A 22,422-nucleotide genomic window follows, 5' to 3' on the forward strand; every position below is an offset into this window, starting at 1 on the left:
ACTTGCAACTTCTACGATCTGGCCCAGTCTGTCCCCCCAAATGCGGGAAAAGTAGATTAAACATTTATTTATTCTACTCGTGGTAAAACAACTAACCTCCATAAACCTCGGATAACAATGGAGAAGAATGCTCCTGCGAGACTCATTACTAATTGATACACCAATAACCACACAGATTAAAGAATCTTAAACGATCTTCTCCCAGAAATCTGAGCTTCATCCTGAAAACCACAGTGACTAGGCCTTAGCACTGGAAATCAGACATGATATAGAGGCCAACATTTTTGCACATGGACTCTTACAATCATGCACGGTCCTAATTAAAACAAGTCAGAGGAGCACAAATTGGATCAAGGGTTGTTCCTGCTTCAAGCCATCAAAGATCAGTCTCTACCTTTTCACTCCAAGTTCCAGACAGATCATCACACAAATTGTATCTTACGTAATGTAACACAACAACACTCACTGAACCATATAGTCATGTTTCAGATTTATTAGAAAAGACTGCAATAATTATTGTGACACTCAAATTTCACAGCAGTGATAAACCCCTAATGTAAAATACTCTACCTCAAGCCTGCCTTTCATTGTTTTAGAGAGCAGTGACTCACTGTCAGGTAAGCATTAGAAAAACAATGCACAGAGCATCATCTGCCATTCCCTCTGGCAGAGAAAAGCCACAGCTGGGATAATGTTAAAAAAAACAAACCAAAAAAATGCTTTTTATCCAAGCTCTTTCTCCATTTGTCTATCCGAGGTGGAGGGTGACCCAAGGCCCCATCCTCCATTGTTCTGTCACAGCATCCAGTTACCCGAGGCTTTCGACATCTTTACACAACCAGCGACAGAAATAAACTACTACCTGATTTAACCCCACACACACACACAATTTTCTCACATTTAATTTTTTTGTGTTTAAATTTAAACTTTGTTGGATCAGATAAAGTCCTTAAAGAGCAACCGTCCACCTCTGAGTAGGACACACGAGGGAAACAGGATATCAACAACTGATTTTTTGCACTGTACAATATTACAAGGACAAAAATGATGGAGGGCTGTATCGCTACTTTATAATGTAAATAAACAGCTTTTTAAAATTGTTTGGACAAAGTTAAATCACAACAAGATATCATGGGACACCAAGTATACACTGAGATAGGTTTTTTTCTATGAGTATTTCACTGCCAAAAAACAGAAGAATATATCATGTAAGAATGACTCAGGTCTGCCACCCTCCTGGCCTCGTCCACCTTCCAAGCTCAAAAGTCCTTTGTTGTCATTGTAATTTGATGACAACTAAGTGTGCAAGTCTATTGCTGGCCCTCTTTCTTCTCTCCCTCTGATGAGCTAGAGCTGCTGCTGTTGTCTCGCTCTGCTGCCATCTGCAGGAACAAAGAAACATGGAGGAAGTCCAGACTGCACATCAGACACATTTTCAAACAAACTCAGAAAACTTTAATCAATCCATTCAGCAGTTATCAAATGAGACTCCAATCCAGATAGTGTTCTTATCAGAATGTGTACCTTCAACCAAAGGCAGGAGAACAAAGCTGCCAAACTACTGTGTTACCCACCTTCTTATAAGCCATTTCAAAGAGTTTGAGTGACGCCTGCTGCAAATCGTTGGCTGCTTGTTTGATGTTCTCTCCTGTTTCCGAGTCCTTATTGGCCAGAAAATTCCTGACTTTTGAAATCTCCTCCTTCAGCTTGGAGCACTGAGATTGGATAGATCAAACAAGAAACAAGAGTGAAAAGAGCTGGATATCGTTTAAAGACGCAGAAAGCAGATCATTTTCCTGTAGTGTCAAACATGTTTCAGTACAGACAAGCTTGCGAGATTCACAATAAATTGTATTTTTAACCCTTTCATGCACAAATTACGAAAGCCTCAGTCAGGACTTTTTATTATCATTTATCGTGATAAATTATCGTGCATGAAAGGGTTCATTTCATTGACACTGTGCGTTAAGATTTATCACCAAGTTGACTGAGTAAGAAACTCCGGAGGTTCCAGAGGAGCCCCACAGCGTGAACAGGAAGGTTTGGAGCAACACGATGGATACAAAACTCATCTTTACATGACTCAATACTGAGAGCGTTGGGCACACAGGATGGTATTAGTTTCACTACTTAACACCTTCATAGGGCCCTTTCTATACGATAGGCTTTACCCTTGACCCACCAATGAGATCATGGAGAAGGAGGAATATCTTTTCCTCCTTTGGAGTTCCAGGTATTTTCTATATTATTTTTCTGTCAGATTGACGTGGTTTTCTTTGTTCAAAAGGGACTCTTAATATATAATTAAATATTGTAAATGAGTGTGACACGTAATGTAAAAATAATATACTTAGATGTGAATGGCCTTGGTAATCCCATGAAGCATAGTAAGGTCTTTGCAAAATTAAGAAGGGCTAAAGCAAGCGTAGCATTCCTGCAAGAAACGCATTTGTCCAAAAAAGAAGACGAAAAGTTAAAAAAAGCTGGGCTCTTATGACAGCTCATGTAAGATAAAATAGGAGGGGTGTAATTACACTGCTATCTAACTCTGTTCTCTCTAACAACTGAATTAATCAAAGAGGAAACTGACCAAGAGGGCAGATATGCGATTGTCAAAGGGAGGATAGATAGTGTTTTGGTTTCCTTAATCAATGTATATGGCTCCACCAGACAGATAAAAAAAAATTCTAACATCTGTTTTTGACTAAATTGAATCACTGAGTGATTACATTATACTATGGATACAATAAGCAATAGAAAACAAATACAACTTATCAAAAACCTTGAAGAGGCTAATCAAGTGTGTTTGAAGAGTGAGGGGACCATCCATTAGAGAAAGATTTTACAAACTATTGAGCAACTCAAAGTCCACTCCAGAATAGATTATTTTCTGATGAATATCACAGACAGACACAGGGTTAAAGAATGTACTATAGGGACAGCAGACATATCAGACCACTAACCAACCTGGATGAAATAGACAAAGATACTTTATGGAGACTGAATTTAGGAATTCTAAACAAGATGGCAACAGTGAAAGAAATAAAGGGAGAAATCAAAGAATGCATTAATAATAATAATAATAATAGATAATGAGAGATAATGAGATTGAACCAACAATAGTCTGGGACACTGCTAAAGCAATAATGAGAGGACATTGGATCTCCTCTCCTTAGCCAGAAACCAAAATGAGGCTCTAACTAGGCTCTAACCCCTCCAATAACAAAAGAAGAGCTGGATAAAGCCACCAGCTAACTGAAGACTCAAATGACCTGGGAGCAATGGGTTCCCAAATGAGCGGTATAAGATCTTTAGGGAGGAAGTGTCCTCCTTACTGGACACTAAAATTAATATCAGTTATCCCAAAAGAGGGCAAAAATAAAGAACACTGCGAATTGTATTGGTCAGTCTCTGTTTTTAATGTGGACTACAAATTGTTTCACAGCACATCAATAATTTCCAAAAGAATGGAATATCTACTACCTGAACTAATAGACGAGGACCAGACGGGATTCATTAAAAACCCAACAGCTAATAGATAAAATTAGACAAAAAACGTGACCAAGTTGGCCTTTTCTATTCTCAGTCATGGTCATGGAGAGGATGGGTTTTAGCAGTCAGTTCACCAAGTGTATCCAGGCTCTTTATAATGAGCCAACTGCCAGAATTATGATCAATGGAACCTTAACAGAATCTATAGAGGCACCCTCTGAGCCCCTCTCTTTGCTCTGTTCATCGAGCCCCTGGTCCAGGAAATTAGAGAATTTTTTAAAATTAAAAGGAATTACAGAAGCACAGGAAGAACATAAAATATGATTATTTTCTGATGACATCATCACATATATATAAGAAACCCAGACTCAACACTTCCCAAACTTCTGACAGTTCTGGATCATTTTGGCCAGAAATCAGGTTACAAACTTAATATTGGTAAAACACAGGTCCATAAATTAAAATGGGATTAGGGAACCATAAAAAATGTTTTTTTTTATTACACAAGACCTGAGCAAATTGTATGAAATAAACTACAGTAAAATCAACAACAACAAACTGTTAAAATGGTTAACTATAACTCTAGATTTCAGATAGGAAGTGGTTATTCTTCACTTATACAAAGTCCAGTTTCATGGCGAAACATAAAAAAATGTGCCATTATTGACTTATTTTTTGCCAATGACTCAAAATTTTAAACAGCTCAAATCATGTTAGGCTTTAGGTCAAAATTCACCAATTCTCCATGGACACACCATCCTGCAAAGTGTAAGAGTTTTCAAGATGCAACTTGGCAACTATCCGTTTTCTGACCACATTTGAAGTTGGTGTGCTAAACAATGTAAGAGTAATAAGCCAAAGACTAAATGAACAACTTCCTTTCAAAGGGTGACACATTAAAATCTGAGCTGCCGCCAGCTGACACCCTTTGACAAGGGGGAAAGCTTTTTAACTTTTAATGACAGTAGGTTGACGCTTCTTACTGGACAAGTTTAAAAAGCTATATGATAAAAACCTGTTAGAGGAGTTTAGTAAGTCCTAAAAAAAAAAAAAAGGCCAAAATTGCAAGTTAAACTGGAAAACAATTCAACAATCCAATTTCCTGTTGGATTTAGAATGTCTCTCCAAGAGGCTATTTTGTACATCTTGACAGGTTACACCTGTGCTCCAAATGTCATCCAGATCAGTGACCTTAGTGGGAGGGGCTGAATTTCTACAAATAATTTTGAGGGCGCTTGAGAAGCATTTTGCTACACCCTTTAGTATTTTTGGGTATGCCATCAAATATGTAAATAGTAGTGACAACTGGATATTCTATGCATCAGATATAAGCAAAACGTCAAAATTCGCCATGGATACTTTTGGCGCAAATTGTAGGAAAAACTAAATTCCAAAAAAAAGTGCCATTATGAAAGGCTTAACCATTTTCTGACACACTTAACTAAGAGGGGTAAATCATTGAGAGGACTGTCAGTTATGAACTAAAAGCTTTTACTTCTTGCTGGCAGTGGGTGGAGCTATGGCATTGGCAGGGTATAGGTATACAGTTCTGTTTGGGACGGGAAATAGTTTTTTTTAAAATGAACTTTTGTGGTCATGGTGTGATATGGAAATTGGCCCCCATGCCACAGACACGCTCTCCTGCGAAAAAAGTTTTCTTTCTTAAAATTTCGAGTTAAAACATGAGGCCTTAAAAAATAAAAATAAAAAAAAGACCAAAATTGCACCTAAAATCAGACTCAAATCAAAATGGCCAACTTCCTGTTTGATTGCCAATGTTCATATGTGTGGGTTAAAGTAGGGGGCGGGGCTGAATTTCTGTAATATTGCAAAGAGCACTCGTGCAATTTTGGCATATTCCCAAAACATTTGCATAAGCGTTAATTCAAGGCATCATCTTTATCACAAGTTTCATGAAGCTTGTATGCTTGAGATATAAGGACTTATTGTTTCATGGCGCGACACCTTTTTTGAAAATGCACAATTTTAAAAAGGTCACATCATGAAAGGGTTACACATTCTGACAAAATTTAGAGTCAGGAGTGAACTGTACAGAAGTTGTATGACAAATTATAAGATACAGCACTCCTCATAAATAGGCGTGGCTATAACACTAATGGGTCATGTGCATATAGAAATGTTCAATGCATAAGAATGAATAAACCCTCTAAATTTGGTGATGTTCAGATAAAATATGTATGATTTAAAATTACTTTTGTGGTCATGGTGTGATATGGAAATTCACCAAGCTGCCACAGACATACCCTTGAGCAAAAAGTCAGCTTTCTAAAGGAAAAGTTACCAACTTGTTCTGGTCTGTCCATAAGCAAAACGTGCGAATTCTTGTTGCCAGTGGATGGTGCTATGAGGAAAACATTAAAATGTTACTCAGATGCAGGTGGTGATCATATGAATGAAGTTTATGGACATGCGACACTGAACAACTTTCAGGCCTTTATGATGAAAGCTAGAGATGGGTAGATGAGGCCTCGTGAAGTGTTGTGGCACATTACCGAAACTGTATTGATACTGTGTCGGTAGTCTCACTGCGTTGCTCAGTACTGACACCTGCTGGATCTTATCATTGCAGACAACCTCGTTGAGACTCAACTGACATGCTGATTCAATGAATATACATAATATTATCGGGGGCCTAGCAGCAAAGCTCCAAAGGTCAAGAATTTTCATGCCTGAACGGTGAACTCTCTAGCGCCACCAACACGTCAAAGTTTGAAGTGCATTCAGCTGTATAACTTTGGATTCGTTGGGCCAAATTTTGCAAATGAGGTACCATTGGAAACCTTGTATCAAGACAAGTCAATTTCCGTCCAATTGGATTTTCCACCATTTTGAATTTGATCAAAAACCTTCAAAAAGCATTTCAGGTCACGCAAGATGTTACGATTTCCACGGGACTTGACACATAGGATTTTTAGACCAAGCCGTACAAAAATTATTGTGTGGATTTTTTTATTTCGCTTCCGTTTGCCCATAGCAGTCAATCAGACTCGGCGCCAACACGCCAAACAGGAAGTGAGGCCATATCTCTGCAATGCATTGATGTATCGATACCAAACTTGGTGTGTGGACTCATGACGCCTTCCTGAGCAGCCATAGGCTTGCCTGCTATGCTGCTCCGAGAAAGAAGTTGAAAACCTATAAGTTTCCTGAGGAACGGGAAGAGGAATTTATTTTCACCATGGTGAAAGACAAGTGTGTTTGTATGCTGTGCCACCAAACTCTAGCACTGTCTAAAAGAGGAAATCTGGAACGGCACCACAACATCGACCACAACAAATTCAAGGACAGTTTCCCCGCCAAGAGCACAATCCGTGCCAGGAAAGTTGCTGAACTGAAAGCGGGGTTGAAGGCTCAGCAGTTGCTTTTCACAAAACCTGCTGTTCAAAATAAGGCTGCGATTGAAGCTTCATTCCGTATTAGTCAGCTTTTGGCTATACACAAGAAGCCTTTTACAGATGGCAATTTATTCAAGGAGGTAATGGCCATCACTGCAGACACTGTTTTCCAACGGCTTCAAAAACCAAGACGACATCAAAACCGCGCTCTGCAGAGTCCAGCTTGGGCCCAATACAGTGGTGCGGAGGGTCATGGAAATGTCAGGGGACGTGGATCGACAAATGCTAAAAGACTTGTCACACTGAATATTTTTCACTACAGTTTGATGAATCCCTGGATGTAATGGACACAGCTCAGCTTGTTGTATTTGTTAGGCGTTCCCAGACTCTACAATAAAAGAGGATCTCCTCACTCTTTTGCACTTAAAGGAGAGAACTAGAGGCGAGGATATTTACAATTCACAAACTGGTGGCAATTACCACTAAGGGAGCCCCAGCGATGTGGGCGCTGGATTTATTGCGCTGTGCTGTAATGACCATGATTGTCCTGACTTCGTGAATTACCACTGTCATTCACCAGCAGGCCTTGGCGGGGAAAGTTGTGAACTTTTCTCAAGTTATGACTCTGGTGCTCAAACTGATCAGCTGGATTAGAGCAAAAGCGCTTCAGCACCGCTTATTCAAGGCGTTATTGGATGAGCTCGATGCCGCGTACAGAGACGTACTCATCCACGCTGATATCTGGTGGTTGAGTCGCGGCAAAGTGCTGCAGCGATTTGTTGATTTGCTGCACGAAAAATAGACTTTTTTGGAGACAAGGAACGAGGAGCATGAGGAGCTGTCAGATGATCAGTGGCTGTTGGACCTGCGGTTTCTGACAGACCTGACACCAAAACTGAACGCACTGAACAACGAGCTCCAGGGAAAAGACCGACACATGACACACATGAAAAGCGCAGTGAATGCGTTCAAGGCCAAGCTCGGTGTCTGGAACAGAAAGCTGAAAAACGGGAGGCTGACATATTTTCCCAACCTGGAGAAAATGTCACAGGCCATCGGTGACAAGGAGGCTTTTCACCCTGAGCAGTACTGTGTTCACCTGGACAAAAGTGGCACCGGAGTTCAGTAGGCATTTTGGTGAATTAGATGTCATGGAAGATGTTGCTGCATTAGTCTTAGACCCATTCCTGACCATTGATGTGGAACAGGTAGCAGCCAAATTTCTGCAGGTATTTGCTCTGCCTAGTAGTGTTGACATGGAGATGGTTGATTTGCAAAATTACATTGAGTTGAAAGTAAGATCACAGGACAGTAACTTTTGGGGAAATGTCAGCAGGGAGAAGTTTCCCCTCCTCACCTATGGACATTGATACTTGGACAACAAGGTGAAGGTGTTCTACCAATTTCTGGATCTGATTTGCCTGACTGACAGGAAAGCAGATTCAATAGTGGCAGCACTAAAGAACATTATTCACACAAAGCGCATCCTCACACATTAAATCTTTGGCCTTAGAACCGATGGTGCTGCTGTAATGACAAGTGTCCTTTGTTTTGTGTACACAATTAAACTGTTTTGAATATTTTGTTTCTTGTTAAATTAATAAACAAATATATTCAACAGGAAGACAAAATAGAGTTGCAAAGCAGCCACCAGAAGAATGGCAATGGCTCCAAAGTGTCCACTGTACTGCACGTACGCTAGCTCTAGCCTGTAAGGATGCATCTGAAGAGAGTCCTTACACGGCTACATTCAGAGACCCCTTGAAACAGCTGCACCCGTACTTCAGAAACGGTGCAAACTGTTCTGCTTCTCTGAAAGGCACTGCAGAGGTTTTTTGGTGTGTGAGATGAAAGTGAAGTAAGTTATTTAGGGCCCTATAAATTCCATTTGATTTTTTCCCAAATTCCATTTTAATTTTTGGGAATCCTATTTTTTTCTCATTTTACTACCAAAAGCAGTGTGTTTTTAATGTAAATTACTTAAAATGTACACAAATTAAAGAAATTAACTTAAATTTATTGAGGTGAAAAAAAACAAAAAAAACCTCAATACATCAAAAGTGCATCAAAAACAACCAGCAAGTAATGAAACTTTAGTTGGCTTGTCATAAAACAACAACCAAACATTTTAAACTCCTTCAAATTTAACTTAAACAAGTTACTTGTAGGACTAGCTAGTCCTTGTGAGTTAGTAGGCTACCTTGTCAATTGAGTGCTGGCAAAATTTGCAGAACAGTTCACCTGTCACAAAAGTAATTTGGGTACTGCTCAGCTCTGTATCGAAGGGTTCGTGTCGAGTTTTTTCGACGACAAAGACAGAGCCATGAGCAGCCGCTTCGCTATGCTTACATTGTTTTGAAGGGGCTTGTTGTGCCACCCTCTTCCCTCTGTGCAGTTTTCTCCAGACATATGTTCCTCTCCCACACGAAAACAGCATTTCAGTCATCCATCCATTTTCTATACCCGCTTAATCCGTCGGTCGGGTAGTGGGGGGGCTGGAGCCTACCCCAGCGGTCACATTTCAGTCAAATTCCACAATAAAAAAAAAAAATTGATTCCGATTCCAATTCCGCAATTGCGGAAATTATAGGGCACTAGTTATGTCTAAAATTAATGTGAATATAACATGAATATTTTACATACATTTATAACAATTCTTTTTTAAACTAGCAGTTTTTTCTGTCATTGACTAGCAAGTGAAGGACACACAATGGCTCTCCCAACATGAAGCATCCTAAAGCAAACATAAATGGCAGAGAAAGTAGAGGCCCACAAATGTCCTACTGCTAAGGGACTGTATTCATTCCTTGCCACCTATCACTTTTCACGAGTCAATATGCCAAATGTCCCAGGTCCCTTTTACCCTCGTAAATAATATAAGGCATAAAATATTCTGGTGGTGATCAACCTGGCTCACACTTAAGTTGACCAAAAATTTGGATGGATACAAGACTTCGGGGGATTCTGCATCTCTGCTGAACAGGAGAAAGGACAACAAGGGGATGATGACAAGAGTACTGGCAAAGATTTCAACTACAGGTATGATTATGTGGCTTTTGGCTGACTTTATAGATGCATACTCAATTTAGTTTTAGTAGTATTAATAGCTTACCGACACTTTTCATGCGTTTAATCCAGAAATGGATCCATATTTGGATGGCCTCATTGTCCATCTTGAGAGACATTTCTGTGAGGTTGGAGTCATGGCTACATTTGGGATACTCGATCCACAAGCAGCTATACTCTGTAACAACACTGTACGGACAAAACTGAAGACACTGGAAGAAAAGTTTTGTGTCCTTGTCGATTTTGGCACAGACCTTGAAGAATGTGCCTCTTTCAAGGAGCAGGTGGTTCTGGTCCACTCAAGGTAACGTAAAAATGTCACATTTTCACAAAACTATCATGAGGAGTTTGGTGTCTTGTACCCAACTATGAGCCTGCTGGCTTCTATTGCCAGGTAAGTCCCAGTCAGCAGTGTAAACTATGAGAGGGACTTCTAAACCATGAACAAGGTAATAAATACTTTTCACAATGAGATTTGCTGCTTTAAACTATCACTATTTTAAGCTACCAGATATCACTTATAAAGTCTAACTGTCAAGACAAACATCCGCAATGCAAGGAGATCATCTTGCAGCCTGCATGTGGAACTGGATAAATGGGCCAGATGTTTCTCACTTCCTATATCAAGAAACCAGAAAAAAAAAAAAAGTGTTGGGCTCAGCCCAAAGAAGAAACAGGAAGCAACATGGACCCACCACTCAGGGTAGAAAATTTGAGGTCAGGTGCTTTGTGAGCCAGGCGTCAGGAAAAGGTGGGGGCCTATACGTGCCAATTCCTGGCATCGTAAACTGGCTCTTGGGAAATGGCACTGGCGAGGAAAGACCCTTGAGCTGGTGCGTGAGGTGGAGCGGTACCAACTAAATATAGTTGGGCTTACCTCCACACACAGTGTGGGCTCTGGAACCAAAGTCCCGGAGAGGGGCTAGAGTCTCTCCAACTCTGGAGTTGCCCATCAGGAGAGGCATCGAGCAGGAGTAGGGACACTATTCTCCAGGTTGAGCACCTTGGTGTTGAAGTTCTCCCCAGTGTGCGAAAGGGTTGCCTCACTCTGGCTGCAAGTCGCAGGAGGGAAGGCTCTATCTATTGTGTATGCATATGCACCACATGCAGTCAAAACTAAACAAGAAAGCTAATCTGATACAGCTAATAGAGTATCTGAGCTTTCTTTAGCAGTAAAATCGAATTTGACATAATTTGTCCTCTGTCTTGCTTGTACACTATAATTTTCCCCGCTTCTCCCAATAGCATTGCCTTCATTCTCTTTGTTCCTATCTACCATAATTTTTTGCCCTGCCCAAACTTTTGTTATTTTTACAACTTTTTGTTACTGTATAGAAAAATGGTAAGGTGCTGGGCAGAAAACCAATCGTGTGAACTGCTGTATCACGCCCCCCACCACCCGGAATTCCAGGGCAGTTTCAGGAATGTGCATAATGAATGCCAATGTACGTCAAAAAGTGTCAGAAGCACATCTTCTTAAGGTCTGTAGCGTTGTTGTAAAAAGAAAAATCTGCATATCAAGAATTTACAAAATAATCTTGTACCACTTTCAACACTTGAAGCATCAAACAAGATGCTGAAAACATATCTGTTAAGGAGTATCTATTTGAATTTCTCCTCTATGCAATAATTCAAAATGCTTTTTTTTTAACAACTTAACATTCAGCTGAGCAAATTAAAGAAAAAGAATTTGCAGCAATACCTCATCAGCAGGAAGCTGATCCTTGAACTCCTCCATCTTTGATTCTGTGTCATGGATGATGCCCTCAGCCGTGTTGACCGCCTCTACACGTTCCTAAAGCAGCAAAAACAGAGTTGGTGACATTTACAAAGATGTGATGAAGAATGAACCAAAACAAATACATCTGCAGTTACCAACATTTGTAGAAACTTTGCAGGTATAGTCATTCATTATGAAAATTCAAGTAAACTTCAAAGGCAAGAACTTCTGTAAATTCAGTCTTACCTTTCTCCTCTTGTCCTCCTCTGCATACTTCTCAGCATTCTTGATCATGTTCTCAATGTCATCTTTACCAAGACCTCCTGATGACTGGATCACAACTGTGAAAAAGACATGCAAACTAATTTTAAATACTCACTCAGTAGTCATTTCCTGTCAAGTCTGACATTTCTATCCAATCAAAATGTACTGATTCACGGTATTTTCATAGTAGTACCTTCATTTAATACATTTTGAGTTTGTTTTGTACAGTCAAATGGACTAGTTTAGTCCTCAGTAGTTAGATACAACATGGCTTGATGAATTTATTGCCTCTTACTGAGGCCTACTGGATTACATATGAAGAATAAACCAAACAATCTAATTAGTCTGATATGTGATCAGCAATTGTCAAGAATTGTTGAAGACAAATTACCATAAGTAATCAGAGATATGAAAATAATTATAGCCTCTTGCCTGCAGGTATGAGTTCTCAGACTACATGTATTATGCATGGTCCGTTCCAAAAAAAAAAAAGATATACACTAATATTTCGTTGAACCTCCTTTAGCTTTGATCACGGCACGCATTCACTGTGGCATTGTTTCGATAAACTTCTGCAATGTCACAACATTTACTTCCGTCAAGAGTCGGACCGCAGCACAAAGTCTTCTCCAGCACATCCAAACGATTCTCAATGTGGGGTCAAGATCTGGACTTCGTGGTAGCCAGTCCATGTGTGAAAATCATGTTTCATGCTCCCTGAACCACTCTTTTACAATCTGAGCCTAATGAATCCTGGCATTGTCATCTTGGAATATGCCTGTGCCATCAGGGAAGAAAAAAAAATACACTGATGGAACAACCTGATCATTCAATCTATTCAGGTAGTCAGCTGACCTCATAATTTGGGCACATAACGGTGCTGAGCCGAAACCTGACCAACTGCAGCAACCCCGGATCATAGTTCTGCCCCCACAGGCTTGTACGGTAGGCACTAAGAATGATGGGTAAATAAATACATTTTTTCTATTGGCTTTGCACTGCATCTCTCCCGTTTTTGTCATCTCCTTCGAGCCGGGTCATGACAGAAAGAAATGAGAAGCTACTCACTGTATCAGTTAGGGTTAAATAAACTTGTTGCCAGCTGAAATATAGTGCAAGAGCCTCCTATTAGACAATTATTGCATGGATGACTATTTGCTTAGTTAAATCCAGGTGGTGACTTTTTTTTTTTTGGATGGGCAGTGTATGTTGAGATGATGGCTGATACTCACTCTGCTGTTCACGGCCTGTACCCTTGTCCTTGGCAGACACATGGACAATGCCATTGGCGTCAATGTCAAAGGTGACCTCGACCTGAGGGACTCCACGAGGGGCAGGTGGGATTCCCACCAGAGTGAACTGACCCAGCACCTTGTTGTCTGCTGCCATCTCTCTCTCGCCTTGGCATACCTTGATCTCCACCTGTGTCTGTCCATCAGCTGCTGTGGAAAACACCTGGATGGAATCAAAACAAAGTCGTGCTATGGTTCTTGATGTACGTATATTAGACCTTTATGGTACCAAAGTCAACAGATGAGATGCTGCTTTAAGTACCTGGCTCTTCTTGGTGGGAATGGTGGTGTTCCTGTTGATGAGTTTAGTGAAAACGCCTCCAAGAGTCTCGATACCCAGAGACAGTGGAGTCACATCCAAGAGAAGCACGTCGGTGACGTCACCAGCCAGGACGCCACCCTGGATGGCTGCTCCTATTGCAACAGCCTCATCAGGGTTGACAGACTTGCTGGGAGCACGGCCAAACAAGTCTTGGACTGTCTGTTGAACCTGCAGAGACAATGTTACTCACTTGTAAATTCATGTATGAAGGTCAGTTTAATACAAATTACTAAAGTTCTGCTGATGGTCTGATAAAAGCCCATAATGGATAGATGCATTTGTAATACTATTCCCAAATTACGACTTGGTTAGAAGCATTTTAAGCATTTAAAATTTCTGCCCGATGCTAGTCAATTGTGCTGAACAGTAAAAAGAAATGTTCCATTATTAGATAGATTATCCACCCTTTAATGATACTTGATTTTACCAAATCTTAATTGACACACTGCGCTGTTTCAATCTGTTTAGTCATTTTTGTTATCAAGCAGGTACTGACGGGGGATTGTGGTATCACATAATTTCACAAAATTCCACCAATGTATCACTTCTGTCAGACAGAAGACAGGGACGTCTGGGTTTCTCTGTTAAAGCTGCTGCCCCCGCGACCTGACCCCCGGATAAGCGGTAGATGATGGATGGATGGATGGATGGTTGTATCACTTCTAATGCAGGAAAGTCCAGCAAAAATGTTTTTGAGGGGGCTCATTAGCAATTTAGCAATTTAGCATATTGGTGCCACTTATAGATGGGGAAAAAAAAACAAACAAACAACAAACTTGTTAACTCACCACTGTCCTCCTCATAATTTACATACCATATTTTCTGGAGTACAAGTCAGACTTTTTTTCATAGTTTGGCTGGTCCTGCGACATGTATATCAAAATATATATAATTTAACATGTTTTTAAATGTAAAATTCATACCGACTGACGTGAATCAAGGAGTAAACATTGCCATCTACAGCCGTGAGAGGACACTCTTGTGACAACTATATGCTAACAAAGAAAGCTAATCGCGGGCTGAAAGCAAGATGGCCAGTGCTGAATGAACGAGTCCACAGGTGGGTGCTTGAACAATGTACTGCTGGGACAGGCTTGTCAATGGTGCAGTTACGTCTCCATGCCCTGTTACTTGCCAAGGATATAAATTACTTTTCAGGCGGGCCTTCTTGGTGTTACCGCTGTGACGCCACCGCCTCTCTATCAGAGCACAGACAACAGTGTGTCAGAAACTGCCAGCAGACTTCCAAGCCAGGGTCGACAGTTTGCGTGAGTTTATTATAAAGCATGTAACTGAACACAACGTGTCACCAGATCATATTATCAACATGGATGAGGTCTGTTCTTGGTCTTGGTTTTTGGGTCATTTCTAAATAAGTGCAACTTGTGTTTTTTTCCTCTTCATGACACATTTTTTGACTGATTCGACTTGTACTCCAGAACGACTTATAGTCTGGAAAAAACTGTACGTCAAAAGAGGTGTGTTAACCCAACATTGTTGAGTCCTTACACACGCCAAGCCTTCGTTCCAGAGTAGTAAGCCACATGATACATGTTAAGAGGGTTTCTTTGGGTAGATTTTCAAACGTACAGTATTCGATGCCTCAAAATATACCATTAATAAAAAAAAACAAGATGGGCCAATTTTGCCACTACAACTACCACCCTTGTAGGTTGAGGTATACTTACTTTAAATCCCTAACCAGCCATCTCTACACTTTCACACATGACACAATGCAGAACAAAAGCATATTAGTCACTGCTTGAAAAAGTATACAAGATATCAAGACTTGAGTTACCGTACTTCCCAACAGCTGGCACCACAAACTAACTGACACGTTTTTGCACACCAAAACAACACAAAGCACAACATGCTAATCCCAGCCAGCTTTGATAGGTAGCTCTGTGTTGTTGATATGGAAGTGAAGAGGTACAGGTGATGCTATATCAGCTGAAAGACCAAGTTTTCTCCTGTTGTTGTAGCAGCAGATTCTTCCAAATATTAATTATACTTAATAATTCATATTTATCCATATCAAATATTTGAAGAAAGAACAGTGACATAAATATAAATATATTTATATATAAATATATAAATATAATAAAAACACTTAAAATAGTTAAATAAAATAACAATTTTGTTAAAAACAAATTTTGAAAGACTTGATGCAGCTCATAAAGATTACCACCAACAAGAGAATGACAACAAATTACATCAATGCATATAGTTCAGAGAAAACCTCAAGACGCAGGGAAGTGAAAATATGTTTGGTGTGATGCATACCTTTGGCATGCGGGTCATGCCTCCCACGAGCAGCACCTCTCCTATGTCTCCCTTGGACACCTCAGCGTCTTGCATAGCTTTCTGACAAGGTGCCACAGTGCGACGGATCAGGTCAGCTACAATGCCCTCAAACTGGGCACGAGTCAGCTTCATGTTGAGATGTTTGGGACCAGAAGCATCCATGGTCAGGTAGGGGAGGTTGATGTCAGTCTGGGGGGGGGGGGGCACACAAATGCTGGTCACTTTCATCGTGCCCTGTAAGCAGGAACTCCGTAAGGGAGCAGGGCCTTGCCACTACTCACACGACATATTATTCAGAATGTTCTGTCAAGATCTCAGACAGTGCTGTGGGACAGATTGTTTTACGCACAGAATGATATCAGGAAGTATAAGAGGATCTCACAAGCTGTTGTCGTTGGGAATTCTGTGTATGTTGCCATGTAATATGTAATATGTTTGTTCCTGTTAGTAAAAAAAACATTTTCAAACACCCATACAACAAAAAACATACCAAAAACAACCCTTCAATTCAGAAGGTACAACTCAAATCCCATATATTTCAGTTCACTCTATGGACTTCAGTTCATTCATAAGGAGGAAAGAAACAAATGAGAAAATCCACTCCTGGATTCATTTCTGATCTGGTCATTTATTTCTCCCAGCTGAGCATCCTGACACAAACTTAAACTACCTGCACACTTACTACTGGCCGAGGAGGTTGTGTTTTGCGTTCCGGAGGATAATTGTGTCTGCTTCCTTACGGGGCTTGTCCACAGTGACAGCTAGGGTCACAAGAAAGGGAGTACTGGGCTGAACAGTAGTTGAAGTGCTAAATCTAAGAGTTGGGACCAGGAGGGGCGTAGATGTAAGCTCAATGGAAAAAAGATATATATGCAGTGGCATGCTTAACGGTGGGCAATCAGGCTGTTACAACACTCTTGTATCATTATCATATGGTCTTCACTCCACATGGCCATGTTTTTGCTAAAAAGTGTTACACCTTTTGATAGATATGAAGATGACAACTGCGAAGAGACTGTGCAAGTAAGTTGTTCACTTTTTGTCATCAGCGCTGCTCTCCCCCCCCCCCCCCTTCTTGATTGAGCTCAACAATATCTGATGGTACATTGTACACTGAAAATACAAGAGAAACAGGTGATCCAGACTTGCCAGGTGGCCTATTGTCAGCTTGCTGAATAAAGGCCCAAACAAGAAGCCAGGCACACAAAGTCTGGACAGCTGACTAAGAGCCAGACTTGAGGATCTTTACACAGGTTGACAGACAGGGAAGAAATCTGACTAGAGTAAATTTGCTTTACAGATATTTTCAGTAGGGATAAAAGCTTCCAGTGTACCTGCAGGGATGAGGACAGCTCACACTTGGCCTTTTCAGCTGCCTCTCGAACTCTCTGAAGAGCCATGTTGTCCTTCAATAGGTCTACACCAGTCTGACAACAACAGAAAAGACAGCATGAATGAAAACAATTAACATTCAGGTCTTTAAACAAAAAAGTCTGAGGAGAACCTATAAAAAATACCAACCTCCCTCTTAAATTCCTTCACTATGTGTCGGAGAAGGTGCTGGTCAAAGTCTTCTCCACCCAGAAAGGTGTCACCATTTGTAGACTTCACCTCAAAAACTCCCTTTTGGATCTCCAGGACTGAGACATCAAACGTACCTCCACCCAGATCATATACAGCAATACTGGAAACAAATTCTAATGTCAGTTTACCAACACAGGCCCACCAAAAACTGAGCAAAATGTAATTTCCCTGGAGGGAGACTATGATTAATCTTTCTTTCAGACAACAGCATTAAATACCAACAGTTTTAACTTTTGCTCTCTTCTACTTACACCTTGTCCTGGGTTTTGTCCAAACCATAGGCCAGAGCAGCAGCTGTTGGCTCATTAATCACACGCAAGACATTCAAACCAGCAATCTGACCAGCATCTTTGGTAGCCTAAGAATAAAAAACAGATCGGTGTGCATGTTTTGAGAAGGTGGCCATCTAATGTTGCGTCTCCTCTCATAGAAATGCCTTGAGATAAAAACGTAGTGATTTTGAAAGGACATATAAACATACACATTACCTACATAAACATGTGAGTGCATTTACCTGTCTCTGTGAATCATTGAAGTAGGCTGGAACAGTGATCACAGCGTTCTTCACTTTGGCTCCCAGGTAGTTTTCTACAACACACATACAAACAAAAAATTCCAAACCAATACTCACATTTAGATTTAGAATATAATTTTGACTCCAAATTCAGTCAAAACCTGCAGTCTCCTTCATCTTAATGAGGACAAAGGCTCCAGCTTGACTGGGTGAGTACATTTTCCCATGAGCCTCAACCCAAGCGTCACCATTAGATGCGCGCACAATCTTATAGGGGACATTCTTCCTGTTGATGACAAGAAACTTGATGTTAAAAGATCATTGCACTCAAGGCCTCCAGTGTAAAATTGAAACCAGGTAAAACAAAAATATTTTTTTCTTTCAATTCTAAGGTTTTCTGCATCATTACATCATTCAGAGCAGACAAATGCTATAATTTACGTTAACAAAAATTTACTAAAAGGTGAGTCAGTGCGTGAAATGTAAAACTACCATATGATTAAAAAGAATCAGCTGTAGTATTAATGACTGGAATGACTATATTCTTTAAAATGTTCAGGCTCTCACATTATTAGAGGGGGTTTCTTCCCACTCATCTTTGCAATGCTGCTGCATTTCATACAGATTTGCAGGCTTTTGTGTATGCATAGCTCTGTTAAGGTCTTGCCACAGCATTTCAACCAAGTCCAGAACTTGGCTGGGCCACCTTGATCCTTTCCTATTTCAGCCATTCTGGTTTCTGTTTTTTGTTGCGCTTGGGATCAAGTTGTGCAAGATGAACCAGTTTCAACCAAGGTTTGGCTGTCAGTCAGATGGCCCGGTGTTTGAGTCCAAAAAACTGTGGCATACAGAAGAGATGACTGTCGGTTCAATGACTACACGGTGCACAGGCCCAGTGGCAGGAAAGCAAGCCCAAAATCATCATTGATGTAAGGCACTTGTGCTGGTACAGTGCAATTGCTTTTTGCCAAAACATGGCGCTTTGCACAATGGCAGAACATCTCAACTTTGGTCTCTTCCTCCAAAGGACACTTATCAAAAGTCTCACTGTTTACACTGATGCTTGAAAAATATAGTTGTACTGTCTGACAGGCTTTCTAAACTTCCAAACAAACCGCATTTGTGCAGTTTTATCTGACAAGTGAACTTGCTGGGATGACTGGCTGCCGACTTCAATGTTTTCCACCTGACAAAAAAATAAAAAATTAACTTTCTCACTTTGAAATGATAGACACCAAGTTGTTTGGGAAACACCTTACAATCCTTCACCAACTTGATGGACAACGATTGTTTCTCTGAGCTCAGTGCTGATGCGTTTCCTCTATGGCATTACGCTGTACACTCCTGAAGATTACTGTACTTGTTTTTTTATTTTCTTTTAACCTTTACAGTTATATTTGACCCTATTTTAAGTTGAAGAAAAACTGATGTTGAAAAAATATATTTCAATAAAAGGACTAACCAATGTTGTATCACTGAATAATTGTGTTAAATAATCAATTCACCAAATCAATCATACTTCTCATTAAAACTATTTTTGTCAAGAAAAAAGATAACCATCCTTAAATACATTAAACAAAATAAATAAATTTGAAAAAAAAAAAAACGGTTAATATATTTTTTAACAGCTAGAAAGGAACCGATACATTTTTTTCCAATTCAGTTCAGTTCAATAATACCACGAAGGTAAATTATATCGCTGCAGTATTAATTATAATTAAAGATGTGCTTTATCTATCAACACATAACAAAATTAAACCAAAAATCAGCTGACAAACGTGTAGAAAGTAAAGTGTGGCGGGAAGGAAGGTGTGGTAGAAATCTTCAGATGTTGCCATCAGATGGTTGGGGTGTTGTTTTTGCAGCTTGACAACTTCGCTGATGAGTTCACCTGCAGTGTTGGCCGGCAACGCAGGTGAACTCTCTCAGCAGAGACAACATGCACATGAAAGCATAGCCAACAGTTCAACATCTGAGGTGCAGAGGTGCTCTGTTTTATTGAAATGTCCAGGATTAAAGCATCTGTTGTTAACAAGCACTGTAATCCTCCTTCTTCACCATTACCTTTGTCTGCAGTCTCTGTCTGACTATATATTTTTAAAGCCGAGTAGAGAGATGTTGAGTATTCTTCATGCAGCCATGTCTCTTGCTCATCTTCCTGCTGTGTCTTAAGCAGGGGTCCAAGCTTGTCAATTTCATCTTTCAGTGATCTCACACTTCCATTGATGATCAAGGGAAGAAATGGTTAAAATTCCATTTTCATCTTTTTCTCCATTTTGTTCCTGATCTATATGATAGACTTGTCCCCTGTCCTTAGAGCGGGCTTCCTGCCTCTAGGGCAGCACCATTCTGGATTCTTTTCATCATCATCATCATTGATACACAGTATCTGTGATGAAACCTAATCCTGACTGAAAGAGGATGTTCCTACCCCCTCCAACATGTTTACAGATCAACATACTAAATAATTATGCTAAAATCGTATTGGTGACAAAATTGACAGCTTATGAATGAAGAATGTTTTAAGGGAGGCATAAAATCACTCACAGGTCTTTTTGGACCTCTGGGTCATCATAGCGTCGTCCGATGAGTCTCTTGGTGGCGTATAGTGTGTTCTGAGGGTTGGTGACAGCCTGCCGTTTAGCAGGCATGCCCACCAAACGTTCCCCATCTGCTGTGAAAGCGATTACTGAAGGGGTTGTCCGAGCTCCCTCAGCATTCTCCAGTACCTGAAAAGCATCAACAAAACCTTCAGTTTTATTTTTATATATATATAGGGTTGGTGATATCTCTGCTTTTACCCACCTTGGCCTGTTTTCCCTCCATGACTGCAACACATGAGTTGGTGGTTCCCAGATCAATGCCAATGACTGCACCCTTAATGGCTTCAGACCTGCAACGGAATTACACTTTTTACAAAAATGCCAGCTAGAGCTGTCTCTTTTGTACATTTAAATATCCCTTAAAATGATTGTGAACACACACCCAAATTGTAAGATTTTCCTTTGCTACATTTTCAGCCCATCAGAATTTTTGCATTTATAGTCATTTATAGAACATACCTGCTGTGTTTACTCATTTCTCATTTGTTATCCATTTATTTATTATCTGGAAATTACTTTAGTATATATTATATATATTTCTTTAACTTCTAACTTTTCACCCTTCACTTCTTTAAACACAAAGGGATACACCTGTGTTGAGCTATTTCAATGTTGATACTCACGCATAGTCCCTTCTGTAGAGGGTCCTGAGAGCATCTGGTTGGAAGCCACTCCAACATGCCTGTAAATGTCACAAAAATATCAGCTTTTGTATATGTTCACATGCTGTGATACAGCAATATCAGTGTTTGATCTCGAATTGTGACTGTTATAACTCAAATTTGGAGCCCTATGTGAAAAATAGGTAATTAAAGGAAGTGAGGAGACCTCACTGAAGGTCAGGCACATACTGAATTACTATACCCTTGAAACCAGCATACCTCGTTCTCATAGCAGGTATACTAACTATATTTCAGGGGATGGGTACAAAAAAAAAAGTGTCCAACACAAAGCCACACTTATCTAATGATGACAGTTATCCACAAAGCTGTAACAGAATTAAACGCAACAAACTCATTATTATGTAGCGACTAGAGTGAGTAACGATATGTTCTATAACACTGCTCTGTATGTCGTTAATTTAACAAATACTACGCGCAGCTATTTAACCAATGACACCAACAAAACATTTTTGGCAAACGTTTGCCAATAAAGAAGCTGAGACGGCCTATAGCTAAGGCTATTAGCATGCTAAGCTAACAATTTAACAATATATAACAATAAAGCTCTTCATTATGAGTAGCTGACGCTTACCTGCTTTATCAAAGACGACACATTTCTTGAGTAGTTTAATGGCAATGCCCTTGACACACTTCTAGCCACACTTAACATTTTTTACAATTCAGCTTACAAGGTAAATAAATTCGAAAACAAAATGTTTCCAGTATTTGATTTTTAAGAACAACTTCAGATGTGATGGCCAGCGACGAAAAGCTAAAAAAATGTCCTCTCCGAACGTCTATAGATTTCCAAACGGTAAGCACAGACAACTAACTCCAGAGCTCCGGTCCGAAACGACAACTTGTCTTAGAATTGCTACAGCAAAGGAACTGCGGACCTTCTTCTGGAATTATCCAACACATGTCACACCACGCATCGTTGAAGGGCCCCATTTTGGGTCGTTCATTTATTGCCTGAATATTTTTTCTTAATAAGAAAATATTATAGAGCTGTTTATGAATGACAAATAAGTAGTTTGTAAGTATATTATTCATTGTCAAAAATAATTCTTATATCTGATGTAAAGTATAAATACCTTGGTACGCATTTCTGCTTTGTGGTGATTATGGCCAGTATAGGGCAGACACGCATAATTGGGCATATGAAGGTCATGATGTAACAACGGGTATGCGGAGTTTCACGTGTGTTACATCACGGATGCACATAAACGCTGTATCATGAAAC

The 22,422-nt window shown here is 40.1% G+C and overlaps 1 protein-coding gene across 1 annotated transcript; it reads right to left on the reverse strand.

Annotated features, from left to right (window-relative positions):
- Nucleotides 1–478: 478 nt before the first annotated feature.
- On the reverse strand, nucleotides 479–22,092 carry hspa9 (heat shock protein 9). Its single transcript, XM_072396286.1, has 16 exons — nucleotides 21,772–22,092; nucleotides 21,141–21,199; nucleotides 20,720–20,807; nucleotides 20,462–20,643; nucleotides 18,076–18,200; nucleotides 17,915–17,988; nucleotides 17,652–17,758; nucleotides 17,338–17,500; nucleotides 17,151–17,243; nucleotides 15,796–16,005; nucleotides 13,453–13,680; nucleotides 13,131–13,353; nucleotides 11,881–11,975; nucleotides 11,617–11,709; nucleotides 1,575–1,715; nucleotides 479–1,382 (listed from the first exon to the last, which is right to left on the reverse strand). Exons 1-16 carry the CDS (start codon nucleotides 21,847–21,849, stop codon nucleotides 1,311–1,313), a joined length of 2,031 nt encoding a protein of 676 aa, XP_072252387.1. The 5' UTR covers nucleotides 21,850–22,092; the 3' UTR covers nucleotides 479–1,310.
- Between the last annotated feature and the right edge of the window lie 330 nt (nucleotides 22,093–22,422).

The sequence above is a fragment of the Leuresthes tenuis genome, unplaced genomic scaffold (genome assembly GCF_036924035.1).
Source record: "Leuresthes tenuis unplaced genomic scaffold, fLeuTen1.0.hap1 SCAF_11, whole genome shotgun sequence".
Classification (NCBI taxonomy): domain Eukaryota; kingdom Metazoa; phylum Chordata; class Actinopteri; order Atheriniformes; family Atherinopsidae; genus Leuresthes; species Leuresthes tenuis.